The sequence below is a fragment of the Hordeum vulgare genome, chromosome 5H, assembly GCF_904849725.1.
Source record: "Hordeum vulgare subsp. vulgare chromosome 5H, MorexV3_pseudomolecules_assembly, whole genome shotgun sequence".
NCBI classification, from domain to species: domain Eukaryota; kingdom Viridiplantae; phylum Streptophyta; class Magnoliopsida; order Poales; family Poaceae; genus Hordeum; species Hordeum vulgare.
Genome location: NC_058522.1, coordinates 312,064,234 through 312,081,181, shown reverse-complemented (window position 1 = coordinate 312,081,181; position 16,948 = coordinate 312,064,234). Strand labels below are relative to the sequence as shown.

At 44.2% G+C, this 16,948-nt stretch overlaps 2 protein-coding genes across 2 annotated transcripts; one reads left to right on the top strand and one right to left on the bottom strand.

Moving 5' to 3' along the window:
- Positions 1-10,007: 10,007 nt before the first annotated feature.
- LOC123397552 (bidirectional sugar transporter SWEET6a-like) lies at positions 10,008-13,148 on the bottom strand. The gene is made up of 4 exons (XM_045092086.1): positions 13,102-13,148; positions 11,709-11,864; positions 10,220-10,338; positions 10,008-10,120 (listed from the first exon to the last, which is right to left on the bottom strand). Exons 1-4 carry the CDS (start codon positions 13,146-13,148, stop codon positions 10,029-10,031), a joined length of 414 nt encoding a protein of 137 aa, XP_044948021.1. The 3' UTR covers positions 10,008-10,028.
- A 1,946-nt stretch (positions 13,149-15,094) lies between these two features.
- On the top strand, positions 15,095-15,874 carry LOC123398248. The gene has a single exon (XM_045092741.1). The coding sequence runs from the start codon at positions 15,095-15,097 to the stop codon at positions 15,872-15,874; it is 780 nt and encodes a 259-aa protein (XP_044948676.1).
- The last annotated feature ends 1,074 nt before the right edge of the window (positions 15,875-16,948 follow it).

Here is a 16,948-nt window from a genome sequence, read left to right as displayed (position 1 = left end):
ACAGATCGGCCATAGGAGTACTCCGGGATATACACCAGGGCAACTAATGTCGAGCATACGATGATGCCGCCCGTTTTCATTTCGTGAAAGTCCCCGGCAGAGGAAAGGGCTGTAGGTGATGGCGCATTCTGCTTCTTAGGGCGATGAAATTGTTCCTATGGGATCGTGCATGGCAGCTGGTATAGATGATGATGAAAGGCGGGCCGCTTGAACCGGGACCTATTCTCATAATAGGCAGCAAGCAAAGCTAAATAAGAAAGGGGGCGACTGATGACTGCCTTTTTGTCAGAAATAAAAAAGGGTGGAATGTGGAGCTAATATGGCTGGCTACAAGTATAGCCAAAGAAAGATGAGACGAGACGGACTGTCAGAGGACGCAGCGGGACTACCAGGGGAAATCCCGCCCCCGCTAGCTAACATAGATATCTATTCTCGGTGCGCATATTCGAGATTTAGAATCTCTTTCTGATCAGGCCATGCTGAATCGGGCCACCACTTGGGATGGGAATGGCTCAGCCCACATGCATCATTTGATGAAAGCACTCCAGTCCAGTCGCCTCCGATCAGTGGCTTGTCAACCACCGGACCGTAGCTCCTCACCAAATGCCCCTGTGTTGGGGCAACACATCACATGACTAGTTCGCTCAAGGACCACACCCTCTCGAGAGCAGGATGCCGGCCGAGATGGAGCGCCAACCTAGACTTTCCTTGGGCTTGCCTTGCCCCAACATCTAAATAAAGGGCGGGCGTCGAAAAGGAAGCAGTGACGCCTTTTCGACGAAAGCTTAGCTTGGTAGGCCTAGCTTACTCACCCTACTCCCTTAGACAATGAAATGCTCTGAACACGAAAGTTTGCAGTTCAGCCCTCTTCTCCCATGCAGAGTCGCAGGCAGCGCCTCGGATAAAAGCACGGACGAGCCACATGCAGGGAAACTTGCACGTGTGGTTCTAGCCGGGGACCCCGGTGTACTGTACTAATATGTGTAGGTCCGTGTAATTCGAGTGAGATTGTCATGGCGCAAAAGCAGATATGGTCCGGTATTCCCTTGTTCCCCGTATTGGTTATGTTCCTTATTCCTCGTCTAGCAGAAACTAATTGAGCTCCGTCTGATCTCCCAGAAGCGGAAGCTGAATTAGTTGCAGGCTATAATGTAGAATATGCGCGGGATGCGATCCTTAATAGTTCACTATTGGCGGAAGCCAATGTCTCGGGGACTCATTCTGACTTAAAAAAGGGGTGGGTCTTTACCAACTTCCAAATCCAAGATTTAGGAAAAAAAAGAGGGGCAGGGCACTCTTCATTCTTCATTCGAAACTCATGAATGTCGGGTCGGAGGTTTTTGCCTTGTTATCAACAAGGGGAGTTGGGTAAAGCAAACTCCCTCCTTGGACGAGCACGAGGCTTAGTCAAGTAGAACCGGATTGCGCTGCTTGATGCTCCGATCGAAAACAAATCAGTGGGGCCATGCCGGTACGACAGAATATGTGTTCGAAAGGTCAATCCCTCCCCCCTTTTTTGATTTTTAATGACAAACCGGGTCAAACTTCTAAAAAGCAGCCCACCCGCTTCCATAGAACAATATTGCGGCAACGTAGACCTAAGTGGATTTATTGGATCCTGGGGAACCATCACAAGTACGGCCGTCCTATAGAACGAGAATTCCGTGTCATCTAGCGGAGCTTAGAAGAAGGTGACTCGGAGCCTAAGGAAGGTGACTCGCGCAGACAGGTGACTCCTTTTCAATAGAAAGGAATAGCCAAACCTACCCAGCTGGCTGGTCAATCTCAGTGATCTTATCGGCCGGCAAAGCGGAGACGGACGACCACGGTCCCGACCTTACCAGCACCGTAGGTTTACTAATCAATGAAGCCCCTCAACCTACTATCTTTTCTTACAAACTCAACCAAGCCTAACCAAACCCCATGCTCACGACATGTTCTTGATATTGATTGAGTTGGAGGGAGTCAGAGACTACCACGGAATCCTTCCATAGTCACCCCGGTGACCTTCGTCACCAAAGCGTCACGACAGTTTCCAAGGCCCCTCATATAATCTCGAGTGGGGATCAGTTGGAGCACGTAGGAATGACGACCACTACATAAGCCACGTCTGGCTGAGGCGAGCAGCAAGCGGGGGAGAGTATTTTGAAGTACAAGAACGTTGGGGTGGGACGCTAGTACTTAAACTAGGGTTGCTTCTTAGGGCTAATCTTGCGTTTTTCAGCAGTTAGTTGTAGCGCGCCTTCCCTCCTTCTCTCATTTCGGAAAGATTTGGCAGTATTTTCTTATGATGACCTGGTCGAGAGAGTACAAAACATCGGTGTAAAAAATTGAGTGGGATGGTTATAGTAAGGGGCGAACCAAGTGCTTGCGCGAAGAAGCGAATCAATCAGAATGGAGACAAGGAAAGGAGGAGAGGCGAAACTCAACAAAAAAGGAAAAGGGAACTCGACCGACTATCATGAGCGAAGCGAGGGAATTCCTTCTGATTGGGTCCCTTAGGAGAGAGACAGAAGGTATTATGAAATAGAATCAGATCTTTGACGATCCAGTATTAGCTAGCAAGTGTATGGACTTAGACTTTGATGACTCCCTAGTGGCTAGGGAAGCGTTAGCTTCACCCTTTGAACGTCTCATTTACTCTCTCTAGCTCTCGACTTTACGTATAGGAATTTCAGGTACATTAGTCGATGAAAGTGAACATCTATATTATCTTATCTTATGCCACTTACTCTAGTTTTACTTTGTGGAAGACATCTGATTGAATGATCTCCAGTGGGTTCTATTACCATGTGTACCCAGGCCTGCTTCCTTCTTTTTTACCAGCCTCTCTGCTTCTGTCAATATAGAGGAAAGTCTTCAATCCCTTGAGAGAAATCAAAAAATGGCCAATAAAAGATACCTAGCATGACACATCAGCTATGCTATCTGAGCCTGTCCACTTGCTAGTCAGGAAAAATAACTGCTCCGTTCCGTGGGCTTCTTTCGCTGCTCTCTTCACGCTCGCTTTACGAGTGCAACCAAGTTCAATAAACTGTTCATAGACTATGCTGGTTTCTATCTAAGAGTCCCGTGAGACGCTTCCTTCTCATACACATCTGAAGCAACATTTGATCATCCGCATTAGAGAGTTTTGCGGGTCCTTGAGAGAACGTTATCCAGTCAGTTATGACTTGACCATGGTCTGAGGTGAAATTGGTCCTGGTCCATAAAACGAAAGGTGCTGGGTGATACATTTCCAATGTATCTATAATTTTTTATGGTTCCATGCTATTATCTTGTCAACTTTGGATGTTTTATATGAATGAATATGCTATTTTATATCTTTTTTGGGACTAACCTATTAACTCAGTGCCAAGTGCCAGTTTTTGTTTTTTCCGTGTTTTTGGCCCATTTTCAGACGGAGTCCAAATGGAATGAAACTTTACGATGATTTTTTTGGACCAAAAGAGACCCCTGAAGCTTTGGAAGAAGGCCAGATGGGCCACGAGGGAGTCACAAGCCCTCACGCCGCCACCCCCCGGTGGTGGCGAGCAGGCTTGTGTCCTCCTCGTAGGCCCAACTGACGCAATTCCACCGCCATAAATTCCTATAAATTCAGAAACCGCCCAAAAGAAACCTAGATGAGGAGTTCCGCCGCCGCAAGCCTCTGTAGCCACCAAAAACCAATCTGGAGCCCATTCCGGCACCCTGCCGGAGGGGGAATCCATCTCCGGTGGCCATCTTCATCATCCCGGCGATCTCCATGACGAGGAGGGAGTAGTTCTCCCTCGGGGCTGAGGGTATGTACCAGTAGCTATGTGTTTGATCTCTCTCTCTCTCTCGTGTTCTTGAGATGTCTTAATCTCGATGTACCATGGGCTTTGCTACTATAGTGGATATGATGTTCTTCCCCCTATCCCTCTTGTAATGAATTGAGTTTCCCCTTTGGAGTTATCTTATCGGATTGAGTCTTTGAGAACACTTGATGTATGTCTTGCACGTGTCTATCTGCTGTGATCAACTTGCGGGTTTGTGACAATTGGGAACCTATGCATATGGGTTGGCACACGTGGATTCATGTGAGTACTTGATGTATGTTTTGGTGATCAACTTGCGGGTTCGTGACATTGGGAACCTATGCACAGTGGTTGGCACACGTTTTGACTCTCTGGTAGAAACTTTGGGGCACTCTTTGAAGTTCTATGTGTTGGTTGAATAGATGATTCTGAGATTGTGTGATGCATATCGTATAATCATGCCCACGGATACTTGAGGTGACAATGGAGTATCTAGGTGACATTAGGGTCTTGGTTGATATGTATCTTAAGGTGTTATTCTAGTACGAACTCTATGATGGATCGAACGGAAAGAATAGCTTCGTGTTATTTTACTACGAACTCTTGAATAGATCGATCAGAAAGAATAACTTTGTGGTGGTTTCGTACCCGACAATAATCTCTTCGTTTGTTCCCTGCTATTAGTGACTTTGGAGTGACTCTTTGTTGCATGTTGAGGGCTAGTTATATGATCCAATTATGTTATCATTGTTGAGAGAACTTCACTAGTGAAAGTATGAACCCTAGGCCTTGTTTCCATGCATTGCAATATCGTTCGTGCTCACTTTTGTTACTTGTTACCTTGCTGTTTTTGTAATTTTAGATTACAAAAACCTATATCTACCATCCATATTGCACTTGTTTCACCATCTCTTCGCCGAACTAGTGCACCTATACAACTTACCATTGTATTGGGTGTGTTGGGACACAAGAGACTCTTTGTTATTTGGTTGCAGGGTTGCTTGAGAGAGACCATCTTCATCCTATGCCTCCCGCGGATTGATAAACCTTAGGTCACCCACTTGAGGGAAAATTGCTACTGTCCTACAAACCTTTGCACTTGGAGTCCCAACAACGTCTACAAGGAGAAGGTTGCGTAGTAGACATCACTGGGCAAGCGCAGAGAAGTCGTCTGAAGGGGAGTTCCATAGGAATGTTCAACTTCGATCAACCTTGGTTTGGTCCCATGCCTAAAAAAGAAATAAGGTCCAAAACAAAATACGGGTGATATAACCCACTGCTCGCCTAAGAATGTACTGACGTAATCCCTACTATGGCTTCCCGAAGGATCAGCTACTAAGAGGGTCCGAGCCATAACGGATTGATGTGACCGTAGCGGCGACTGGGATCGATCTGAATGAGGCAGTTATGGTACTTTTCTTATATAACAATATATATGGAGGAAGGATTCAAAAAAGGTGGGGGTCAAGGTGTATAATACGAGCTCCACTTTCAGGCAATGAGCTAGCTTAACCCTGATTGCTTAAGGTTTAATACAGTCATGTTGGATCTGCTACTAAGAAAGGAAGAGAAAGACTGATTGCGACAACTCAACCGGATGAGACATCTCTTATTTACAGAACTGTGCCAACGTGTGCCTACATTGTTTGATTTACCAGTTCCGGGTATTGGATTTTGGAATAGAAAGAATGAAACTAGTACCAGCTTATCGCGAACCGTGCTTTCTACCAACTCCGCCAACCCCAGACGAGAATATTGATTGCGATTTAGCCGCACCTGAGCCCGCAACTGCTGCCTCTACTCCGCCTACTTCTTGTGCCGACTTCGCCAGCCTCGCGGGGTACCGATTTCCTCCTGCTTTGTGTGCGTGCCATTGACTCCTTTAATGGGTCGAAACCTACTTAGTTCTCATTTTTATTTCGTCTATACAAGAAAAGAAGGATTTGTGTTTAGCAAGGCAGAGAATTGAATAAGTAAAAATAAAGTAGTGTGTACCCTTTACCGAAAAGCAAATATGGCAGATAGGGTACGACATATTGCTTATTCCTGATTGATCTAGTTGCCGACAGTTGCCTTGTTGGACCGATTGTGGATTGGAATAGAAGTTTCTTATATGCAGATATTCGTGTTTGCTGATTTCGCATACTGGGAATGGATCTTGATGTAACCCATTGGAAACTCTCTTTGAGACTCATTATCTGTTATATACGACAGGCTAATTAAGTCCTTAAATTTAAGAAAGGAGTCTTTCCTTACTTCCTTACACAAAACTGTTACTTTGTTATGCTGCTCGTGCAATCAAAACTTAGAATAGAAGAAAAAGAGTTCCCTCGGGACCCATCCTCTTCTCCTTCGCTTGTGTCACTATCATGAGAAGAATTCCATTCCAAGAAGTCAAATAACAAGAAAAAGAAACGAGGTCAAGATCCGTTGTTACTAGTACCGACGAAATGGAGAAAGTGTCCTACGGGAACGCAATCTAGTACTTTAGTTGGTGTAGCCAAAGAAGAGGATATCCCCTTGTTTGACCCATTGGTCTTCAGACGAGACCCATACCATAGCTACAAACACTTTTGAGTCGGAGGAGACTGGCCAGATCGCCTTCTTGAGGCTCTGTGGGCTTATCGGACGTCAATCTGTATAGCCACTGGTCCCCTTCTCCTTAGTCATTGGCATGGACGCCATTCTTCCCAGTGAACTCGACGATTCCTTCCCTGCGCGTTCTGCTCGACGACGATATGACTGATAATCAGAAGTGAGAGGCTCTCGAAACTTGACCTCCTCGATTCGATCGATGAGAGAAAAAAAGGTTACGAGCGGCAGAGCACGCACAAGTCTATCAACGTCAACTCAGCCGCGCTTTGGATCGATCCTACGAATAAGAGGCATTAACAAAGCATTTATGAGACACCATACTTTCAATAGGCAAGGGCCAGCCCGAAGATCAATGGGATCTTTCTCCAAGCTAAGTTTCTACCCCCGAGGGAACCGGCCACGATGCGTGGGGGTATCGGTGCTGATAAACTCGTCTCCGCTCATCTTACCTGAAAATGGAAATAAATTCCGGTAGATTACCCACCTCATCTGAGATGAAGGAATTTCCTACTTAAGATTCATATGCCTATTTTGCTGTTGATGTGGAGGAATTGGTACTAGCCTACTCGATATGTTCCTTGCCTGGTTCGCTATAGGAAGTGCTTTCAACAAATGAAGAGGGGAATATTCATAGGTATGAATCATCCGTCAATGGTTAAGGTTGAAGTGAAGGCAAACCTTCTTTGAATTTTGATGCCTAATTATTTAGCTCTGGTATTGAGAAAGAAACCATTCATACGGCCAGGTCACAGGAATGCTTCTTCGGCTTACAATTCCGAGTCAACAACCGTAACTCGAGCACTTAGCCCTAGCTCTTGCTCTTTCCTTCCTTGCAATGGGCTGCGTGTGTGCCTACTAATATTTACTTACCTCAATGGTGCGCTAACTTTAGAACGAGGATTTGCCAAATTCGTATTAGGGGGGCTATGCAGCAATTCGACCACTGTTACTGTACTAGATATCTCAGGCTTATCCTAAAGAAATTATGGCTTCGCTTATCTTCTTCCTGGTGATGGATATAGTCTCGATGGCTTTGCCCAAGTATGGCGTAAAAGCAAAATAGGATATCCTTCAAAAGGGAATTTCATGTGTGAGCACCTTGCCTCTTTTACGGAAGGCTATTTACCAAGTGAGTCTGCGCAGCATGCTATGAAACATAAGAATCATTTAGAATCCCATTTGCACCCGGATTCAGCTTCTTTCGAACTAGCAAATGCACTTTCAGAGCCAACAACGGATCGGCTTGGCCCATTCCCCATCTGGGGAGAAAGAGTACCTAGATCTGCATCTACTAAGTATGCCGTGAAATTCATGTTATGATCCGGTCTTTCCCAAAGCTAGGGCTTCTTTTCCCATCCCTATCCTCCGCGTCAACCTGTACCGGACCCAGAGTCAAAACTAAAAAGAGAATGCAGTCTCGAAAACTCTTAATTAATAAATATTCGTGCGCCTACTTTGCTTGTCCTTATCTGCCCCATTATAGATAGTTGGGTAGAGCCAGGGATATCGGGGAAGGAAGAAAAACCTCCACTTGTTTTACGGATTCACATACTGGTTGGTATGTTCATCAAGTTCTCGATTACTACTTACGGTGCCCACTGACTCCCTTTAATGATACGCAGTCCCTGCCAATTTCTCGAAAGGAAGTGCTATCCACTGAGGGGCAAGCGGAGGAAGTGCAGAAATCGTGTATCCATCTTATCCTCGATGGAGTACAGTGGCTATAGAAAGAAAGGAAGAGTTCGATTGCTTGGAGAAGGTATTCTTCTTGGTCGACGGGACCTCCCCTCTTCTTACCCAGAAAAGGAAACGAGTCACTTCTTGTGGAATGATAGATCCGTTTGTCTTGCTCTACCTAAGCAGGATTGAGTACGATGATGCTCCCTACCTATGTGTACCTCATACTTTTCGGGCTAGAAATGCCATATAGTTAATGGAACTATCCATTTTGGTCGATCTTGATTAGTATATTGCCAACTTCTTCTTCTTCTGATAGGAATCTTCCCTTTATTAGGTGGCTATAGCATAACGAAACAAGTAAAGTAGGTTATTCTTTACTAAGTTGGTTCCTCGGCTCGATTGGTAATGCAGAAATCACCTAGGCTTGCAAACTATGTGATGTGACATACCTGGCTCAGCTCAATCCTATGACGAATACCTTCTGCGCCTACGACGAATACCTTCCTTTCCTTAGCGGATCAAACACTCCTATCTCCTGCTAAAGCTGGATGCGCGCCGGCACACGGGCCAAAGAGGACTAAGGAGAAGGGATGCCATACTAATAGACTGGGCAAGCAAAGCAAGGCAAGCATTGATGACTCTCGATTGAAAGGTTAAGAGAAGGATGCGCATGGCACGTGGAGCTAGCGACTTTGCGTATTACTTATTGATCGAAAGTAGGGCTTACAACAACCAATGAATACATACCGGGAAGGGCTGAGAGCTACCTACTCCTTACAGGGTTGCGTTTACCCATTCCTTGCCTAGAAGAAAAAGAATAACCATCTTCCCTCTTCTCCTCCCTTCACACTCGACTAGAGGGCGGGATTCTTTCACCAATTGATGGCACTTTACTGAGACTGGAAAAACGGGTAAGAAACCCCGTAAAATTGATTCAACTTGACTATCATAATTAAGAAAGTGAAGAGATAGGGGTCACGGATTCCATACGCCCGCTAGACCCATTCTTAAAGCAATGCGTAAGGCTTTCGGCTTTCACCGTAGGTTAGGTTCCTCATCTCTCTCAGATGTAGTAGTTCCAGTTGCTCTAGTTGTCTCAATTCATTCGATTGTGATAAGGCAAGAAAGCTAATAGTTGAACACATGGTGAAGTCACCAGTACGGTAATGATGCTCGACATGTGGAAGTTCTCATTTCTCAACGTGCCATTTGGTTCTAATGAATTGAACTACAAACGGGCTTTCCTTTATCCTCCTTGTACGCCAACCTACTGACAAAACAAGATTTCTAGCTGCCTCCTCCAGTGAAAACGAACCAGTAAACATATTATTAGACCTAGGAAAATCAGAACTCGTCGAACAGAAGAAGCGAGTACTATAGAATCTGAAACACACATATGCGAGCTATTAAACATACCATTCCTATTTCTAAATAACAACATATTACCGCAGCGCTAAGAAAAGGGTTTGAAAGCTCTAAGTGGTACGATAAGCGGAATGAATCAAACGAAGTGCATCATGAGGGTTGGGGATTTAGCATACGCTCTACTATCAATTATAGGTTCACCTATGCCCCAAGAAAGAGGTGCAGAGGTGGAATTCAATAGATTTAAGCAACTTCAGTATGTGGGTAGTGATGCTTTTTGGAATCCAAGAGAACTTTGAATGAGAGGAACGACCAACACAGCTGGCATGGCTTTGTTGAATCAGGATTTGATGACAGGAACGTTGTTGAAATAACTTCTTTACCCCCCGTAAAATCATTTATGCCTGATTTCAGTACTAACAATAAATGGCTAAAAACATCCTATTTTTTATGGTAAAATATGGAAAATCATATGGGAAACGAATAACGAATAGAAGTAGCCTAGCCTTTTCTTTCAGTCTCGGTCTCTAGATTCCCTTGTTCTTACTGTAGCTAACACTTGTTATTGCAGTCAAGGAGCCAGGAAGCGGGCGGGCCTTCAATCACATTTTAGCATGACGTTCTTCTCCTTCTTGGGGTCGACTTGTAGTAGCAGGCGTACATGACGAGGCCGAACAGGGCACCGAGGCCATTGGGGATATGCAGTGCACGAACGAAGACAAGAGCCGGCACGGTTAGAGAGACACTTTCAAGTTATATAAGATTTGGTTGGAACCTAAAGATGGAGATATTACTGACCATGACGTAGAGGTTGAATTTGATGAGAGCGTAGGACGTCCAGCAGACGCCGTTGAGGAAGCTCACCAGCGCCAGGAAGAAGGGCATGTACTCGATGCTCTTGGTCTTGATCACTTTACCCCGCACGCAACCCACAATACACATTAATTCCTCCCCGCAAAAATATATATTCATTAATTCCAAGCACAAGATGCAACAACTCGAGCGTTCAATATATATATATATATATGTATATATTACACAGACATAGGTAATTAACAAGATTGATTCTATGTTCTATGTAAAATGTAAATAAATTCCACACGTAATATTGGTGAACTCTACTCCTGGACCACATGACCCACGAGAAGAAACCGATATACAGGATCCCTTTTCCGTTTCAACGTGATCATCTCACAGAGTTGGCAAGGGAAGATCACAAAAAGCACAGACTGGTACAGGGACACCTGTACTATCTCCATCCAAGAACACATGATTCGAAAGCTGGCACACCTGAAACTTGCATCCCCTAGGTGAACACATATGTTTATGATGAAGCTGAACATGGCAGATTTCATTAGATGAAATATACCTCCCGTTCCAGACCCGTCACTCAACAGCCAACGAGTTTGGCGAGAACAACATAACAAGTTTGGTTGGCTAATCAATTGTACAACAGAATTGCCTGTATTGAATGCAACTGCAAGTAACCAAGGATACCGCATCGATAATCACAGGACACGTAGGGGCTACGGTATCTTTTTAGTTAGAAACGAACAATAGGCCTTTTGACGGAACATAGAGCAACATGTTCTTGGGATGTGCCACACGAACACCATGACAGTTTAGCCCAAAAGGTAGACGTTGGTTTTTACTGGTCAAAAGGGGGAAAGAAGAGATTTGACACGATGGTTAAAACAGGACCATTGATGCATCTTTTAGAGATGGATTTGATTCCAAAATTGGCTTCCGCATCCATGCTTCCAGAACAAACACCAACTAAGGTATGCTAATAGTGGTACATAATGAATGCCTCAACTATAACCTAATGAGTCACTTGCCCTGAGTAAGCTGCAAGATCCTTCACAGATCACTGTGTCTAGATCATGCAACAGATTTGAAAGATGATGGCAACCCATCATTAATCAGTAATCAGAAAAGAACCTCGAGACTGGAGAAGATGAATATGGCTAATCTGTTTTTAAATAGAAGTTCCAGAAGAATTAATATCGCCTTTTTTAATCTTAAACAGTAGAACCCCTGAATCACCAATCCATTCGTGTCACTGACAGTTGGGTCCAAAAAATCCTTGACTTACCCAGCAGTAAGTGACCATGCACGACAACTTAACCTATGAAACCCTCATCCACACAACACCAACAACATCACCACCGCCACCAACCGAAGGGGAACGCACGCCTATTCCCCAACAATATCACTAACATCTACCAATATAGATCTAAAAAGACATCTATGTACGTGGATCAAGAGCGGGATCGATGGGTACGTACCATGATGGTGAGCGGGGAGGCGTACATTGCCGAGCCGAATATGACGCAGAGGATGCCGTAGAACACCCAGAGCATGCAGTTGAGCAACGTCGCTAGGTACGGGTCCGACTTGAACTCCTCCACGTCCTTGTTCTTGATGATCCGCCAGAACGCCGGCCTACACATGTACAAGCAAAAAGCAAGCGCCCCCCTCATCAGAATCAAACCGTAATTACCAACCACCTTCCATAGAGAGTAGACTATACAAGCGGACGAGGGGGATGGCGGCGGCTTACATAGGGGAGAGGAAGAGGCCGAAGGAGATTACATTGCCGACGACGTTGCGGGCCGCGTCCGGGGAAATCATCTTGCTTTGCTTGCCGCGAGCGGGTGGGGACTTGGGATTGGTTTGGATTGGACGGTGCACGCGGCGAAAGGGAGGGAGAGAGAGAGCCAAAGCAATTGAGATTTGGGAGTCGGTTGAGGTCGAGGGATTAGCTTATATATATAGACGCGGCGGGGGCGCGGTGTTTATCCGGTCTCGTGTTAGATCCTATGATTTGGTTAGTTAGCGTACGAGAACAAGTCACAAGTTTTGAGTTTTACTATGCATCCAGTTCGTTGCTATCTCTATCTTTATCTACATGGATATTAACACGCACTATTCTTGAGAGTCAAGAAACGGTTTTGCTTTAAATAGAAAAAGAAATCCCAGATAATTACTAATGCACCGTTGAGTACACAGATTCTTTTCCTGTTCGTACTGGAGTATAGTAAGGAAAAAACTGCTTGACCGAATCAAGGTCAAGATAACTAGTGTGATTCCTACACTGGGAGAATCGTGGATATGTAGGGAATAGAGAAATTCCACCCGCCTAAGTAAAGAACTGTTACAAATAAAGAGGAAACTAATAAGGATAAGTAAGAAACAAGAAAAAAGAAACCATATTTGATACCGGAATATTCGGTTTGATAACTGCAACTAATTCCCCCTCTGGGTAATCTTTCACATTCGGCCAAAGAATAAATTCTAAAAACTAGAAAGCCTATAGGCTAACGCCAAAGATTCCATAAAAAAACCATATTTTGGCTGTGCTTCAACTATATCAACTGTACTTGAACTGTTAGATAATCATAGTCGATAATAACATCACGGCTCCCACCGCAATTGCAAAACCGTACATGAAACCTTAGCTTCATACGGCTCCTCTATGATCAGAAAAAGGACTGTTTCGGTATTATCCCCCTGGTTTATCAGTTGCAGGTGAATCCTATGAAACATCTCTCTCGAGGCTAGTAACAACACTTGGAAATGAAAAATGAGCTTAGCGGCTGTACCGGGTCAGGACCATAAACACCACGAGCCGGTTAAGCAACAGAAGCTGTGGGAGAAAGCACACTCGTCATTCTCAGACCTGCGATCGAGGTACGTTCGAACAAGTTCCCATTCTCTATGTTTCATGGCTTATCAATGAAAGTCGGTATCAGGCTGGCTCGCTTGGCAGGTCGTCTCCTTATATACCTAAATCCTCGTTTCACTCATCTGTAAAGGTCTACCCTTCGAAAGGTAGGTTGAGTTCCCCTGTATGTAGCCAGCCACACTCTACTCGCAGGTCAAATATTGGCGTAGACAACAGAGAATGTGCTAGGTAGGAAACCGAAGGAACTCTTACTATACGAGAATTTTCAATTCAATATGACAACCGATCAGAAGGGATTGGACGATCCCAATGCGTTGCCCTCCTTCGCAATACCGGAACTATCTGACCGAGCTCCATCAACACACAAAGCGGAAGGGACAACAGATACAGATAGACTGGATCCAGAAAGGGATTTAAGCCAGTCCTTGCCTATTGCTGGGCTGGTTGTTTTGTCATGGTCCGATTAGTAGAAGGTGAGTGAGTAAGACGAGGCCCCCGAAGCGTAATGTAGAGCTATACTGCTCTTGTTTTTCCTTCCGCCCTGCTTAGGAGAACTTTGTCTAGAACCCACTTTAGCTAGCTTTCGAGGATACCATTACAGATGAGTGAAGCGAGTATACCGTTTCTGGAGCTCCTGAGGTAGCGCGGTAGCGGAAGCCCTTTCTAGTTCAAGCAGTTCCAATTCCTATTCTGCTTCATCGCTTACACCACACTCTATTGGTTCGCCTTGTGGTGCTTTTCGATCGAGGTCTACTTTGGTTGATCCACTTTCTTCTACAGCGCGTTATCCGCATCGAAGTTAGCCAGGTTCCTACCGCTTCTTGATATTATGGATTTTGCAATCCCTGAACGCCAGTGCTTCTACAACCAACATATACTATTTAATAGAAATAATAAGTAGAAATGGACAAACGAGCGTGTCTACACAGAGTGAGGAAAAAACATGGTGGTACCAGCATTGCGTATCACTCACTATGCTTTATGTAATATGGCTTAAGCATTAGTAAAATGGGAGTCCTGAGCAAAGCACATCTGATCGATATGAATGAAAGATACATCCGTCTTTTCTTCTCCTTCGAAGGTTAGGTATCCGCTCGTTAGTTCAGCGCCGCATAAATACTGACTTTAAAAGGGGCGACTCCCGCCTGAGCTTAAGTTGTTTCAAGCTTTTAAAGACTCGCGATCGGAAGATTGACCTGGTTTTCTTTCAGCTGAAACTCTACCTAATGGTTCAGATTCCTCGGGTCCATGGGTCCATGGTCGCTTAGCTTAGACAACCTTGTTAGAGACATGAATGCGGGGTTCGGTTTCCAATTGATTTGTATTCATCGGGACCTCCCCTTATTGGATTTTCTCCACTTTTCTAGTTGCCGTGGAAAGAATGTTGAGCAAATGAGTTTAAGGGGTGGTTTTCTGTTTACTTTGAATCAGCCTACGTTGTCTCTCTTCCAGAACCTCACAATCATCAGTGTCTGAAGTTTCATGATGAATATTGGTTTCACATTTTATTGCTTACGTGAGGAAATATCAATTTGGAACTTGAATTTGTATTTGAGTTATGATGAGGAGTGAGGTAGATTCGCATTGTTGAAGAAAGCGAAGAAAAAGGATGCTGCTATGGCTTGCATGTGGCTCTTTCTTCCATTGGCTAGTCTCAGGCATGATAGTTTCAATTTCTTTTGGAAAGCAAGTGCGGCTCAGTCATAAGTGTTAGTAATAGCATGAAGTAAGTTGTTGGTAGCCGGCATTAGGTAAAAGGAAAAGCTTCTCAAAAGCATCCTGAAATATCATAGAATGGTGATCGAGATCACCTTCACGGGAATCATCCTTGGCAAATTGGGGGAAGAGAACCAATCAAGTCATCAAGAAGTTCCCGAAACTTGGTTTAGTATTAAGGTTCTTCTCTTCCAGCTTTTACTATTCAAGTTCTTCTCTTCCAGCCCCCTGGCCCCTCTATGATAAGGAAAGTTTTCAAAACGAAAAGAAAATGACAAATTTGGTCCGATGGCTCTTCTCCACTACTCGCTTTACTACTTTCTATTTTTTCTTATGTATTAAGTTTCCCTTAATATATAATTTTATATTACTTTCGATTTGTATATTTTTATTCCTTTGGCGTTTTATATTAATAGTAATAGCCGTTTTCAATCTTTTTTGTTCGTGCTTTGTTGGCTCCTACTTTCTGATCACTCTCCTGCCGGAGATTCAAGACCCCGAGGCTCTAGCTCATTTAGCAGGGCTAAACTTCTATCCGAGTCTTTACGAGCAGGATCCGGGATGGGTTACATTCATTCAGAACGAGCTTAATCACAATACCCCCCTGGAAGACATACCTGGGCGGCTTAAGCTCTTCCTAATGGAAGAAAAGCTCTCTTCTATGCGACAAGATGTCATTAAGGAATTTGTGGCTCTTTATCAAAGAGTAGGGCCTTATCTACCGATCGAGCCCTACTTGGTCGATGAAGTGCTTCGTTCCTATCTTTTCCATATTCACGCAACTGATTCTTTCACTGTTCTCCAAGCGTCTTATCAAGATCTGTGGGAGAATGAGGGAGGATCAGTTTTCTTTGAAAATGATGTTTCCCACAACCGGGATTTCCTTGAGGCGGAAAGCTCCGCAAGGAGGTGCTTGGAAGTGGAACAGAGGATCCGGTGGGAAGAAATCCCCAAGAGCAAGGCAAGTCTCGAAAAGGCGGAGCACGAGCATGCTCTCGACTTGTTTAAGTCGGAGGATCTTAGAAGGGAATTAGAAAAAAAGAGCGGGTAGCTCAGTAATTCTGATTCTTTTCTCTTCCAGTGTTTACTATTCTCTTTCTTATCTTCCAGCCCCCCGACCCCTCTTTGATAAGGAAAGTTTTCATTTCTAAAAAACAACAAATGACAAATCTGGTTTGATGGCTCTTCTCTAGTAACACAAGGATATTGGGACTCTCTATTTCATCTTTGGTGCCATTGCAGGAGTGATGGGCACATGCTTCTCCATACTGATTCGTATGGAATTAGCCCGACCTGGCAATCAAATTCTTGGTGGGAATCATCAACTTTATAATGTTTTAATAACGACTCACGCTTTTTTAATGATCTTTTTTATGGTTATGCCGGCGATGATAGGTGGATTTGGTAATTGGTTTGTTCTAATTCTGATAGGTGCACCTGACATGGCATTTCCACGATTAAATAATATATCATTCTGGTTGTTGCCACCAAGTCTCTTGCTCCTATTAAGCTCAGCCTTAGTAGAAGTGGGCAGCGGCACTGGGTGGACAGTCTATCCACCCTTAAGTGGTATTACTAGCCATTCTGAAGGAGCAGTTGATTTAGCAATTTTTAGTCTTCATCTATCAGGTATTTCATCAATTTTAGGTTCTATCAATTTTATAACAACTATCTTCAACATGCGTGGACCTGGAATGACTATGCATAGATTACCACTTTTTTTGTGGTCCGTTCTAGTGACATCATTCCTACTTTTATTATCACTTCCGGTACTGGCGGGGGCAATTACAATGTTATTAACCGATCAAAACTTTAATACAACCTTTTTTGATCCTGCAGGAGGGGGAGACCCAATATTATACCAACATCTCTTTTGGTTCTTCGGTCATCCAGAGGTGTATATTCTCATTCTGCCTGGATTTGGTATTATTAGTCATATCGTATCGACCTTTTCAAGAAAACCGGTCTTCGGGTATCTAGGCATGGTTTATGCCATGATAAGTATAGGTGTTCTTGGATTTCTAGTTTGGGCTCATCATATGTTTACTGTGGGCTTAGACGTTGATACGCGTGCCTACTTCACCGCAGCTACCATGATCATAGCTGTGCCCACATGAATCAAAAT